We start from the raw sequence: 13,820 nt of genomic DNA, 5'->3' as shown, positions 1-13,820 counted from the left end.
GAAAGAGGAAAAATGGGTCATTTACTAGGCATCGGACCTTAAAAAGTTGATCAAACATTCAATACTTGGAATTAACAAGACTCTATGATGATGATCTAGTTATCAAACTCAATGGTCCTAAAATAAGCGACATCAAAACTAAAATCTCAACCGCAAAGCAAGGAAAGCAATCCTATATTTATAATTAGAAGAATATATCATTTGTTTGAGGAAAAATAATATATGAGGTAGAACACTAATTAGCTTTTCATTGATTTCTCTTAAGTTAGAAATAACATAATGAAATTATCAGCTTTAGGAATGGTGACGCAGGTAATGCTTTAAAAAAATGGAAAAGGAGGCATTAGTGGCTTTAAGAATGGTGAAGCAGAATAATGCTTAACAAAATGTAAAAAGAGACAGTTAGTTGCTCTGAGAATACTTTTGATAAGGAAAGTGGGATATTTTTACGTTAATTGAATGAACCGTGTTATTCTATCAGAATCTAAGGCTTATTTAAGCTTTTTTAGTTAAAAGTGCAATCTTTATTAGATTTATATTACATTTATTATAAATTTTTTAAATTTATGCAATTTTGATCGATTATTTATTTAGGAGTAAGAATCAGAGAGGAGTTAAAGTTAGAATCTGGTTTTGAATTTACTATACAATATTTTGATACTTAGTTTTGGTATAAGATATCAAGTATGCTTAGTACTTACATAATGTTATGATGAAAATTTATGAATATAAATGTAAACTATGATACTTAGAAGCTATGTAGTTGAATGAATGAAATATTGTTGGATGCTTTTGTGCAATTGAATTGTGTTAATTTAGCAGATCCCTACATGATATAAATTATATGATATGATATATTTGAATAGTTTACATACTTAAGCTTATCATTCTATTATTGTGGGTAGAGTTCTAAAAAGAGTGTTGCCGAACGAATCAATCATCAAAGTTGCAATTGCATCTGTCATGTTTTATGTTAATCAGGAGGTTCATGGTGCAACATGAAAAATGGATTATTACCAAGGCATCAAAATGAAATGCAGTAAAGATGTAACCTTCCATAAATTGGTTTGGGAGGTTCATGGTGCAACGTGAAAAATGGATCATTATCAATGCATCAAAATGACATGCAGTAAAGATGTAACCCTCCTTAAATTGGTTTGTTGAAAATAACTGAAATTTTAGATTTTCTTGTTGGATTAAATATTGACTTTAATGCTATAATGATACAAATTTTTAGAAAGAAAGATTTACCATCTCTAAATGTAACTCAATTACATCAATGGAATGGAAGAAGGGAGAAGGAAAGTTATGACTGTCAACAACCCCATAAAAGGTTTAGCCCTAATGACAAAGGGTACTAGCATCAAACAACTTGATTCATAACTCTCTTCTTCGAAGGAGAAGCACAAGCAACCACCCCCAACAAAGATGGTCAAGAATAAATTTCTATAGTGCACATATTGCAAGAAAGCTCGACATACAAAAGAAATATATTGGAACCTTCAAAACAAGCCACCAGGCAAAAGTTAGACAACACTAGGAGGACAAGCAAAAGAATAGAGACATGTATATACAACATATGGAAGAAGATAACACCAAAGAATCACCCCTTTAAAAAATTGGTCATAGAAAACTTGAAAAATTGCTTACATAATTAGATAAATACTCTTACTACAAATACTTATTCTCTTGCATTTTCATTTATGTTCTCGTATTCTCATGCATTAAGTATAAGAAATGCCCGATTAAATTGTTAATTCAAATATAACATATAACCAACTCTTCACACAAATTTATTTCATATACTACTCCTAACAAAAAGAAAATAATCATTACTTATAGATCGTTGCTCACCAAGGAGACATTCTTATAAAAAATTCCTCAGACTTTAAAATATCCTCCATGTATCTAAATAATTCACTAATTCTTATGTATCTAAACATTAACTACAAATTCAAATGCAAGGTTGCATTTTACCCTTTACATTATATATTTCCGGATTTGGGCACAGAGACTACTGGACTTGCTAAAGAAATAGGTAAATAAGTACATCTTGTGGAATCCAATAACTAAGGAAGCTCCAAACTACTCGTTCTATCATGTTTTCTTTCTGAAATATTTAAATCCAATTAAAAAAATGATACGAACCTAACACCTACGCCTTAGCCATCCTTCTTTTGTCACTTTCTAAATTATGTTTTCATCATTATTCAAAAATATTAATATAAAAGAATTTAAATATGGTACTTATGAGTTAGCAAAATACAAGCATATCAATTTTACAATAAATAACATAAGAAAACAAATCTTTTTTTTTTTTTATCTCATTCACTGTGACATCTTAGAACCATCTTCTACACGTAACATATCTAAGGCTCAATGGTTAGTATCCTTTATTGATGAATGTACCAGTATGTCATGGATCTTTTTAATAAAAGAAAAATGCGATATCAGAGTGCGAAAAAGATGAAAAGGAGATATCAAACATGAATAAGCCACCTTATCGGCCTGAATTCGTAACTCAAAGTTCTTCATGGATTAGAGAAGAATCCATCAGATTGGACAAATCAATTTAAACACCTATCACCCATTCAGATTCTTATACTGTACACCCTAAACATAAGAAGTCCCCCAAGTAACAGAAATGGGCGGATGGAAAAGCCAAAAGTCGACCAAATAAATATATCACCCCTGAGATCATGATTAAAAGAGTAAATAAGCGCAGAGGGACCGAATATGTTATGAAGAAAATGGGTAAACTTACAGCGTTCTTTGTGAACCTGACTCCAAAATCGTCGAAACCTCTTTCTCCTCAGAAGAAACTGCACCCCACTACACTCAGCACAAAGTTGCAAAATACAACGATGAGATAAAGCTAACGAAGAACAATATAGGGATCTGGAAGAGCAACCAAAAGGAAAGCCTACCTCCATTACAACTTTGCGACGGTGCCCACTGCTCCCGGTTCCGATCTTTCTTTACCTCTGAAGCCCTTTCTTCTCTCCCAAGACTCGGTTTGTGCCTGTCGCTAGGGCCAACAAAAAAGTTAGGAGTGTACACCCAATTAAATTTTATTTAAAATGAATATTAAACTTTTTAGATTTTTCTTAGATAAGTATAATTTATTCAGATATTACATTCATTTTAAAATAATTTTAAAAAATCTTTTTTATCAATTTTTTATCAGCATATTTAAACTTAATTTCTCCTTAATGATTTTAATTTTATGTGTAATTGACGTCTAAATTTTACTCCTCCTAAGTTAGTCTACTAAAAGTAAAAGAAAAAAAAATGGGCGAGAACTATGTGATTTATTTATTATTATAAAGTAAGAGCTTTAAAAGAGGTTAGAGACAAAAAATTCGTCTATCCTCTTGGTTTGACCTCTTATCCCTATTTATAGGTAGGGTTGAGGCATAACATTATAAAAAAATTTACATTAAATGTATGTGTATAAACCATATAACCAAAACCAGTAAAGATATGCCACAAAAAGAGATGTGCTAACATTTTCTCTTAAATTACATTATATAAATCTTAGAAGTTCTCAAGTAGGGAGTGGACTCACCTAAAGCTGCAAACCAACTAGACTTAGTTTAACTAGTTATAGAAAGTTGTTGCATTGAAGGCTCCAAAAGTCTCACTCTAGTTGGTTTCTAAGGCAAAGGTGATTTAACAAACTCAATTAAAAAAATAGGAGTCATTATAAGTTCAAATCAAAAATCATCTTCATCATAACATATATATCGTATTGATTTAATTACAATATTTTTTTAATAATTTTTGGGCTTTCGTGAAAATACTTAAGAAATTGATATATCTCGATACAGTGAATTTTTTGGGACGATTACATGACCGTTTGCAAATCAGTTTCATTAGAATTTTCTAAATAAAATGTGTTAGTATATGGATACGTTTTATAATTTTTTAAGCTCCCGATTTAAAAATATAAAAGAATTTATATTGATTTTTCACTAAATTTAAATAATTGCATAATTAGATTTATATATTACTATTATTTTATCACTAAATATCTAATTCTATTAACATAACTTATTAAAACTTCCATTTTTCCACTCTCATCATTTAACAAAGAAGGGTAATAGGAATTAAGAGAGAAATGAGAGAAGAGAGAAAAAAGAAGCTTGGTTTGGAAGTCATAGATTGATTTTTGTCCATTGACCATATTGGAAAATTTGATCGTCTCGTTATAAAGAATCAATAACCTATTTCTGATTTAAATGATTATATTTTCATTATCAAAAAAATGAGGATAATATTATATTAATAAAACTTATATCACATAACTTTTTATATATTATAGAGATTGAGATTAATAATATTTTGAATATTTATTAGAGACTTTTCGTCAGGTGATTTTTTAAAAAATAGCTATTTTTACTAATTCAAAATTTTATTTTAACATCTAAAAATAGTGTTTTAGTTTAATTAAAGCTTCATAATATTGTTATATATGATATCTAGTAATTTGGTTAATTTCTGAAAATATAATTTTTTGCTCAGTGGAGTTTTTTATTTCTTACCGTTAAGATATTTTAGCACTTTTTGAATAAAGCTCAATTATATTTTATTTACTCTAATACATTAAAAATACATGTGAATATGTGATTGAGTAATAGTTGGTCATTATTATTTTTATAGTATTATGATAACAATGTATATGTGGAGAAAATAAGTAAAGACTGATTATTCCTTAACATTAACTGGAGAGTAATTGACATGTATAGGATGGTGGGACGACGAGCTTTCATTTAAATACTGTAATTTATTGTTATCCTCTAATTATCCACATGATACTGATATGGAGTTATAATGAGATGATTACTGTGTCGATGGATAAATAATAATGACTTTGTTTATTGAGACAACAATTTACTAATATTGACATGATACTGGAAAAACATCAATTAAACTAGGATTTCTTAATTGATTAATATGATTATTGAAATGCAAGTTATTAAGGCGTTCATCCTATTATTTTACATATTTATTTTTAATGTATAAATTTACTATTACAGTAATACTTTACTAATATTCATATCACTAATTTTACTATTACCAATACAAACACTGATACTTTTTAATACTATTAATTCAGTGTACTGATAATTAATATACTGAGCATATAACAGATTAGATTAATATACTGAGCATGTAATATATTAGATAGCATGTGTACATAGTTACAGGATTTTATTGTATTGATCTAAGTTCATCAGTTCTTTAATTATTCTTTGGTTTTACAACTTTACATGATTGATTTACGAACTGATAGTACTGATATAATGACTACTTAATTAATTTGACATCTATACTAGTTTATTGATTCCTCTATTATACTATTTTATAGCTTTCATACCGTATTATTTTATTATTTATAAATTCTACATCTATTATATGTGGGCTTTACTATTTTTTCACTCATTCATGATTTATTACTATTATAATTCGATCACTGACATGCATATTGCCTTTTTACCATACTTTGAATTTAGTTGTAGGTTTTGGTGACTTATTGGTTTTTTTAACTCATTATATATGGTTAAATGATTTCAGATCAAGGCAAGGGAGCAAGAGTGTGAGATTTATCATGATCTTTCAAGTTCAGACTCTTATTATTTTAGCTATTCTTTTAAACTCAGGGCATGATATATATATATAATGATTGTATAGATCCTGAGTAGCATACATGATTTTTGGGAAAAGAATACATATCTTGATTGATAATTTTATTTTCACTATTATTTATACAGATAAAAGAAATTAGTTAGCTCTACTTGTTTATATTAAAAGATAAAAGAATAATTCTTTCAAATTTGATTTTGGGGCATGACAGGTGATATACTAAGAATTCTGGGTGAATGTGTTGAATAGGCAAAACTTGCTCTAATAATAGATATATAATTAAACATGTAATCAGATGGAACCTTATCTCATACAAATCCATCTTAGTTAACTAGTTTGACTCAAGTATTCCCTAAGCAACTTTTGGTTATACATTTAAATCCTTAATTCTCATGTCACTTTAAAGCACTTCTAAAGGATAAATGAATTAAAATATATTTTATTATCAAATTTGTGCTTTGGTTATAGCCCATTATATGGATTTGATAGCTCAACCTTACAGATCAATACCATATGGACTTATAAATTGGGTTAAACGGGGTTAATGGGCTTTGTTTTTAGGATTCATCTCTAAAATCCTAAAAGCTAATGTTGTAATCATTCAAGCTTAAGCTAGCTTATTAAGAGTTATTGTTTGTCTCCTTCAATTTTTGCATTTATATGTCCAGCTCATATATATAATTATTTGTGAGCAGTATGTTCATGCTCAGGTCATCTAAATTTGAGTTGAACACAAGCTAGTTTGGAACAAAAAAAATAAAAATATAAAGATTTGAACATAGTAGAATTATTCTACTACTCATCTATTTGTTATATATATTGGAAGTTAATCCTAGTTACCTTAATGATCATGACTCAAATCATATATAAGAGGAGAGTCTTATGTTATCGTTTATTATCTTATATTATATATAGTTTATATTATATTTTATTTCAGGTTTAAGAAGTGCATTGACTTTTCTAGTCAAAGTGGTGACATGACAACATTTGTGACATTTAAGGATGACAAGGCCATGGATGAATTTTGGCCATGGAAGGTTCAAGAAGAAAGAATCTTCAAGAAAGTTGTAGAAGTCAAAGTGTTCTTTCATATTCCAACAATATTTAATGTAAGTGTTCTTTCATATTCCAAGAATAGTTAATGTGAGTGTTCTTTTATATTCCAAGAAGAGTTAATGTAATTGATATTTCTAGAAATATTGGAGTAGTATTAAGCCATAACTATAAAAGGAGGGGAAGAGAGGATGATGTAAGTGGGTGAAAAGAAAAAGAGAGAGTGAGATCAGGTGAAGAGTCATTAGGCGAGTTATCTATTTTGTCAAAGAAATTATTCATCTTGTATTGTTGTATTCATCTTTGAAAAATATATGTTGAAAGCCTTTGTCAATTTTTTGGAACTGATAAAAGTTTTATTCTATCCACTGTGTTTATTATCTGAGTAATTACTTTTTTCCCTCCAAAAAAGTGGTATCAAAGCTTTCAACAAAAAAGATGGGGAGGGTGCCAATCATAAACTTCGTTGCACCAAGATTGAATAAAGACAATTTATATAGATGGGGCATTGAGATGAAGACCATCCTAGAAATAAATGATTGTTGGGATGTTATTGAACATGGTCTGGAAGAGTTGAATATCGAAGATGAAGTTGCTCTAACCAATCAAAGGAGTATCGAACTAAGAAATAGAAGAAAATTAGATTGAAAGGCTTTACAGTTCATCTATTCAGCACTTCAGGATAATGATTTTGACAAAATGGCTATTGCAAGAAATGAAAAGATAGTATGGGAAATTCTCCAATACTCATGCTGAGGAGATGAGCAGGTGAAACAAAATGAAGTTGTAAATTTTGAGGGCTGATTTTGAGTAACTCACCATGAAGGAAGAGGAGCCCATTTCTGACTACTTTCAAAGGACTCTAAAAATTACCAATAAGATGAAGATTAATGGAGAAGATCCCACTGAGGTAAGAATGGTAGAAAAGTATTTAGAAACTTGACACAAAAGTTTGATAATGTTGTAATTGAATATTCTAAGGACTTAACAAACTTAACCACTGATGAACTATGAAGCTCACAACAAGTTCATGAACAAATGATAAATAGAAGGAAGGAGGCCACCATACCAGTAACCACACAATAAAGCTTGAATATGCCCCAGGCAAATCAAAACCATGGGTCATACCAAGGTAATAACAATTTTAGAGGAAGCAGCTCAATAAGAGGAAGAGCCAGAGGTGACCGAGGTAGATCGGGAGGTCGATAGCAACCCCAATTGAATGAGTCAAATTCAGAATGAGTTCGAGCACCAATCTCAAAGAGGAGGACGTGGAAGATCAAGAGGAGGTAGAAAAGGTGGACATGAGTTCCACCAAAATCATCCAAATGTGCAATATTATACTTACAACAAGTATGGACATTATTTAACAGAGTGTTGGCATAGAGATGAAAGTTATACAAACTTCATTTGCAACCATAATAAGAATGCAAGTATTGAAGAGTCAAATCATGTTGAAGAAAGGAAGAATGATGCAAGTATAAATGTGTTCCTAGCAAGAGCTAAAGAAGATAAAAAATAAGACATATGGTATTTTGATAACATAGCTTCCAATCATATGACAATATAGAAAGAATTATTTGTGGAGCTTGATAAATGCATCACAAATGAAGTCGTGTTTGGGTATTCAATATATGTCCCAGTGAAAGGAAGAGGTAAAATAACAATCTTAATAAATCAAGGTGAAGTAGTATACATTGAACATATTTATTTTGTACCTGTCATCAGAAACAATATATTGAGTTAGGGAAAACTAGTAGAGAAGGGATATGAAATCATCATGAAGGAGCTCTTACCATTCTTGGTCATAGCAAGGAAATCATCACCAAGGTTGAAATGAGTAAGAATAGGATATTCATGTTGAATCTAAAGACAGAAAGACTAAAGTGCCTTAAAACTACAATATCAAATGAAAGTTGGTTGTGGCATCATCGCTTTGGCCACATCAACTTTGAAAACTTAAAGAAGATGGCAAGATAAGAAAATGTGAAGGGAATTTCTCAGAGGATTGATGAACCTCAACACTTATGTGAATCATCTGTATTAAGTAAGATGACTAGAGCTTCATATCAAAAATAATTACAAGGGAGAGCAAGAAGAGTACTACTATTAGTACATATTGATATATATGGGCATATAAATCCCACATTAGTCGGAAGCAACAAATACTTCATGACCTTCATTGATGAATTTAGTAGGAAGACATGGATATACTTTCTAAAGAATAAAAGTGAGACCTTTAGTACCTTCAAGAGTTTTAGGATTATGGTGGAGAATATAACATGTATGAAGATACAATGTCTAAGAAGTGATAGAGGTGGTGAGTATCCATCAAAAGAGTTTGCTAAATATTGTAGTTACTATGGCATAAGGAGACAACTAAGCAACCCACATTCACCCCAACAAAATAGAGTAATAGAAAGGAAGAATATAATTATCATGGAGATGGTGAGATGTCAACTAAAAATCAAAAACATGTCATAGGAGTTTTGGGCAGTAGCTGCTAAAACTGCTAGCTACAATTCAAATGGATGCAACACTAAAACACTTAAAGGAGTGACACCTCAAGAATCATGGAGTGATTACGAACCATCGGTCAACCATTTCAAGGTATGGGGAAGCATAGCTTATATACTAAGAACTAGAGTTATAGAAAGCAAGGTAGCATACAAAAGCAAGAAGATGATTCTCATTGGCTATGACCAAAGAAGAAAAGGCCAGAGGTTATATGATGTAGAGGACAAGAAGCAAGTCATATATTGAAATGTTAAAGTTGAGAAAAATGAAGAATGGGATTGGAAAAATGAAAACAAAAATTAGGAGATAGTACCCATTGAAGAAGGTGCAAACACTAGCAAAATAATTCCACACTTCACTAATGAAATAGGCTAAATCATCAAAAGACAAGGTGCTTAAATGAAATATATGAGGTACCTCCAAATGTTAAAAACCTTACATTATTTTGTTTGTTTACAGAAAATGAACCTCTCTCAAATGAAGATGCTTCAAAAGATGAACAATGGCAACAAACCATGCATGAAGATATCACATGGATTAAGAAAAATGAAACTTGGGAGTTTGTTGATTTACCCAAAGGGAAGTGTTCTATTGGGGTCAAATGGGTCTACAAGATCAAAAGGTATACAAATGTAAGAGTGATAAAGTACAAAACTTGGTTGGTAGCTAAAGGCCATAAGCAAAAAAGAAGGTATTGATTATGAAGAAGAATTTTCTCTGGTTGCTAGAAGGGAAACTATAAGAATGTTTGTTTCTTTAGAGGCTCAAAGAAGTTGGAACCTACATCAAATGGATGTTAAATCAACATTCTTAAATGGTGAACTTGAAGAAGAAGTGTACATAGATCAACCACCAGGTTTTGTAGATATGAAGAATAAAGACAAAGTGCTAAAATTGAAAAAGGCTCTTTATGGTTTCAAGCAAGCTATAAGAGCATGAAATAAAAAGATTAATGGATACCTAAAAAAGATTGGATTTGAAAAATTCCTATTTGAACATGTTGTATATTTGAAGAAGAAAGTGATGATTTAATATTTTTGTATCTTTATGTTGATGACTTGATTATCACAGGAAGCTGTGAAGACATGATTACTAGTTTTAAAGAAAATATGAAGCAAGACTTTTACATGACTGATTGTGGTCATATGACCTTCTTTTTGGGGATCTAAATATTAAGAATAAAGGTAGGATATATTATTTATTACTCAATATTCATATGCTAAAGAAATCTTGAAGAAATATGGGATAAATGGATGCAATTCAGTATATACTCCTATGAATGCTACAATAAGATTGTCAAGCCATGATGATGGAAATCTAATTTATCCAACCCACTACAATAGTCTCATTTGAAGCCTTTGATACTTAAATGCACTTGTCCAGATATACTATATGTAATTGGTGTGGTAAGCATGTATATGGAAACTCCAATAGAAAATCATTTGAATGTTGCTAAAAGAATATTAAGGTATGTTAAAGGGACTATTTCTTTTGGGCCACATTATAAGAAGTGTGAAGATTTTTTTCTTAAGAGGATTATATGACAGTGATTGGAGTAATGATGTTGATGAAAAAAAGAATGCCTGAGTTCATCTACTTTCTTGGTGATACACCATTTACATGGTTTAGTAGGAAGCAAAAATAATGACACTTAGTACTTGTGAAGCTGAGTAAGTTGACACTGTTGTATGTGTTTTCCATGGTGTATGGGTCAAGAGACTTATGAGATATCTTATGATAGATGATGGAGAACCAACAAGAATTTATGTGGACAATATATTAGCAATAGAATTAACAAAGAATACAGTGTATCATGAGAGGACAAAACACAGTGACACCAAATTTGATTTCATTAGAGAGAAAGTAGCATCAAAAGACATTGTTATTGAACATGTAAAAACAAATTATCAAATTTATGATATATTTACAAAACCTTTGACGCATGATTTATTTTTGAAGATGAGAGAAAGACTTGGTATGTTGAAGAAAGAAGAGCTAGGATTAAGGTGGAGTTTTGTTGGAAGCTAATCCTAGTTAACTTGGTGATCATGACTCAAATCATATACATGAGGAGAGTCTTATATTATATTATATTATATATTATATATAGTTTAAATTATGTTTTATTTTAGGTTTAAGAAGTACATTGATTTTTCTAATCAAAGTGGTGACATGGCATCATTTGTGAAATTTGAGGATGACAAGACCTATGGATGAATTTCGACCATGGTAGCTTCAAGAAGAAGGAAGCTTCAAGAAAGCTATAGAAGTCAAACTATTCTTTCATATTCCAATAATAGTTAATGTGAGTGTTCTTTCATATTCCAATAAGAGTTAATGTGATAAATTTTTCTAGAAACCTTGGAGTAGTGTTTGGGAATCCTTTTACTCTTTCTTAGAGTAGGCATAAAAATTGGGAATCTTTTTTCACCCACCTGGTGAAGGTAGAGAGCCTGGATATGTTGCTGATGAGGATCTCTCCCAGAGCCACTAAGGAATAAGAGAAGAAACTTAAAGAAGACGATGAGCACCTTGCGTGGAGCAACCTTTGTGAATCTCTCACAAACCCCCTCACAAGGATCTCTCTCTCTCTCTATCAAGCTCTCCCTCTTCCTTCTCTAAGCTCTCTCTTAGATCTCCTCTCCAACAAAAGATTAACTCAGGGGTTAATACAATTGCTTAGATATATAGCCTTCAAAAGAAGCCCTAATTTTCAATTCTGCCCTACTGATCGTCCAATATGATTAATAAATCGTCCTATACGATTAATACAAAATAACCCTTTCAGCTAGGGTGACCAACATTGCTCTATACGATTAGTTTAAATGAAATAGGTTGATCGTAGTGGACGATTGATTTAAATCAATTGAACATTGTCTAATACGATACACAGTGATGCCTAATCATCAAATGCACTTCTCTATTATCTAGGATGAAAGGGGTCAATCATCTTGGACGAATAGTTGAAAAATTATGATATTCGTCTTATACGATAGGTGGTGATCCCTTATCGTACCATACATGTTCTCTGTATGATCGTATCAAATTAAGTTTTATCATAATTATTCTCCTAACCAATGAATTAGCTTAGGCATGATTGTCTTAAATAGTCCAGGATGATGTGCAATATCCGATATAATTAGTGCAAAATTAAAATATTACCTAAATTATGATTAGCGATTATTTTTAACCATCTGAACTGATCATCCTGGATGATAGGGATCATCCAATACGATTAGTTTAATCACTCATAATTAGCATGGATGCCCTAATTATGATTTTTATTTTTAACTGAGCATCCAGTACAATTTGAAATCATCCTATAATAGAGAATTCTCTAACTCACAAAATTTCTCCCCTGAGTGTGTATGTGCAAGGTTATTTAACTTGGGGTATGACTTAACTCAAGAAAAGTAAAAAAATACATTAAAATTAAAATTACAGACAGACTCAACCCTAATCTACCCAATCTTGAGCTGATTTGCATTGCAAGTGATCTTATGGACCTAAAAGGTTAGTAAGGAGGACAACTAAAATAGATATGCAATAAAATTAATGGTAAAGACCTAATAATATTTATTATCATCAAAATCATAATACTTGGATCTAGATTTGCAACAGAATGCATATCTTATCACAAGGGGATCTGAATTATATTGCTTAGTTACGCTTAAATGAGCTGCATTTTTTGTTATACTTGACGTCTTTATAAGGGTAAATATATATAGTTTCCACTTATGAGTTATTACTCTGTCCACTCAAAGTGATTCTTGATACAAAAGAGAGAATTAAAATTATAGAACGTGATAGATGCCAAAATGTATCTCACATTTCATCATAATAGATATCTTCACAAAGGCAACTATCTTGGCCTGCATCTCAAAAATGACTACTCTCACTACACAATATAAATATTATTTTAAAAGTGTTGAGCTTTGAGTTATGGAGCATGTCTTTCTATCCAAAGGATAATAAGAGACTTTAAAGTAATGTGGTGCCCTTTTAGAATTAAATATCTTTAAAAATATGAATCTTTGAAGTTGATCATTTCAAATGTAAACCTAGAATGACATTTTTTATTTTTCATAAGTAACTCAAAAAATTATAACTTATAAAAAAAGAAATTTTGAGAGTTATAGTATATTTCTTTCTTTGACTTGTTAGATAAAACTTTACTTCTTTTTTTTTTAATAAAACTTATAGTTTTAATTACATGTAAAAGACAACTTCTTTAACTATCAACCATTAGTCAACCTTGGGGCCTTAGTTCTCCGATAGAGAATGGTCTTATAAATTTTAAACTTATCCTTAAGCTGAGATGTTGGTGGAATTTTGGAAAACAGGTTTTGAAAAATATTAGTTTTCTTTGGGGATTTTAAGATTAAGGTTGAGCTCTAATTCTAAGGTCGAATCAACTCGTTAGAAAGAGTATATCACCCCGGGGGACAAAGATAAACTTTCATAACGGTATTCAGACTTAGAAATATGTAAACTCATCTTGAATATTATGATCGGGTCCTAAAGAGAACTTCATATGGCCCCGAAGGAGCAAAGTAGAGTTCAACTAAATACCCAATTACAATATTCAAGAAGTATGATCGTCG

At 30.7% G+C, this 13,820-nt stretch overlaps 1 protein-coding gene across 1 annotated transcript in view; it reads right to left on the bottom strand.

The window, feature by feature from the left end:
- The window catches only part of LOC110113847 (proteasome subunit beta type-4), a 46,456-nt gene extending 43,386 nt beyond the window's left edge, over positions 1–3,070 (bottom strand). The window contains exons 1-2 of the mRNA XM_020846553.2: positions 2,928–3,070; positions 2,765–2,832 (exon numbers count right to left, since the gene is read on the bottom strand). Of these exons, the coding sequence (XP_020702212.1) occupies positions 2,765–2,832; positions 2,928–2,933 (74 nt within the window). The 5' untranslated portion in view covers positions 2,934–3,070. The remainder of the gene's footprint in view (positions 1–2,764; positions 2,833–2,927) is intronic.
- Positions 3,071–13,820: the final 10,750 nt, after the last annotated feature.

The sequence above is a fragment of the Dendrobium catenatum genome, unplaced genomic scaffold, assembly GCF_001605985.2.
Source record: "Dendrobium catenatum unplaced genomic scaffold, ASM160598v2 fragScaff_scaffold_1360, whole genome shotgun sequence".
Taxonomy (NCBI): domain Eukaryota; kingdom Viridiplantae; phylum Streptophyta; class Magnoliopsida; order Asparagales; family Orchidaceae; genus Dendrobium; species Dendrobium catenatum.
This window is presented reverse-complemented; position numbering and strand designations above follow the sequence as displayed.